Raw genomic sequence first — 1,374 nt, forward strand, 5'->3', positions numbered from 1 at the left:
GTATTGCAGATGATGAAAGTTGAAAAGAAATCAACTTTTGTAAGAGAGTATAATGATCAACTGTAAATATACTGTAATATAATATGAAGTTTCACTTGTAGAATTACTGAAAAAAATCTACTTTTATATGATATTATAATATTATGAACAGCACCTGTACTTAAAGTGGACTTTATGGCCTTTTGAACAACTGAACAGCTGGTCTGTGGTTGTTCACATGTGGGTTCACCTTGGGGTCAAATACAGATATAAAGTCTAAAAACAGCAGCTGATAGGCCCACCCCTGGGTACATTTACATCAGCTCAGGGTGTAAAGATTCAAACAATGAACCAGCAGAAATAAAACTGATCATTAAAGTGGTTGAGATGTCCTCTCAGACAGGACATCTGTTAGCTGAGAGCATTCCAACATTTGATTTATTTCCCAGATGCTCATCTGGATAACCCATATTCACCTTTCTTCTTTCCTTTTTCCTCACTTCTGTCTCTCTCCTTTCCTCTTCCTTCATGCTTATCAGAAGGGACTTCTATTCTTATCCCTATTACCCGTAAGTTAATCCACTCTGGCCCACCCCCCACCCCCTGCTTGCCTCTGTAGCACCACCCTATCCACTCCTCTTCCTTCCACTAAGAGTATCTCACTGGGCTGTGATGAGTGGGAATCTCCAGGACATCCGGCATCGTTTGCAGCGATGCTCAATTACATCATCTGAGCTGCAYGGCCTCCCTGTCRCGAACATTYATTCATTTATTATCCGATTTCATGTGCGGGGTCACAGTTTATCTCCACTGGTCATTGGGTGAGAGGCAGMGTACACACTGGTCAGATCACAAGTTCATCGCAAAGACACATGAAGACAAACAACCTCGCACTCACTCAAACCTTGAGACAATATACTGTAGAGTTACCAATGAACCTAATATGGATATGTGTGGGAGGAAACCCACTGCTCTGACACCTAATATACAGTAGATACCATATTTATTCCAGTATAATATGTAAAATTTAATCCATATAATCATCCATAAAGTTGGGGGGTAGTATTTTACTCTGATAAATATTTTTACTTATGTATTTTAATCGACTTCATTTATGAAATGCCTGAGTCCAGAGATGAGACCGCGTCACAGAAATCAGTTGAAACGAGCTCACCTCTGACACTCCTCTGTGCTTCAGAGTGAGATAATAACAGATCCAGGCAGGAGACATGATGTGAGAAAAAGGGGTAAAAATCAGTCCTGCAGCTCAGTAATGATAACAAACTAATGACATTAGCGTGTGACCGAGCCGCTCCTGGAACAATAACAAACACACGTTCGTCTGTAATGGCTGCCGTCTACCGGTGTTCTGAAAAAGTTTGTATCCCTGTAAAA

General features: G+C 40.7%; 1 protein-coding gene across 1 annotated transcript in view; it reads left to right on the forward strand.

Moving 5' to 3' along the window:
- The window catches only part of LOC106533644 (receptor-type tyrosine-protein phosphatase U), a gene marked incomplete at its 3' end in the record, with an annotated part of 95,638 nt that overhangs the window by 50,141 nt on the left and 44,123 nt on the right, over positions 1-1,374 (forward strand). Inside the window, 1 exon segment of the mRNA XM_014030042.1 lies at positions 519-548. Coding sequence (XP_013885496.1) covers positions 519-548 — 30 coding nt within the window.

The sequence above is a fragment of the Austrofundulus limnaeus genome, unplaced genomic scaffold (genome assembly GCF_001266775.1).
Source record: "Austrofundulus limnaeus strain Quisiro unplaced genomic scaffold, Austrofundulus_limnaeus-1.0 Scaffold989, whole genome shotgun sequence".
Classification (NCBI taxonomy): Eukaryota; Metazoa; Chordata; class Actinopteri; order Cyprinodontiformes; family Rivulidae; genus Austrofundulus; species Austrofundulus limnaeus.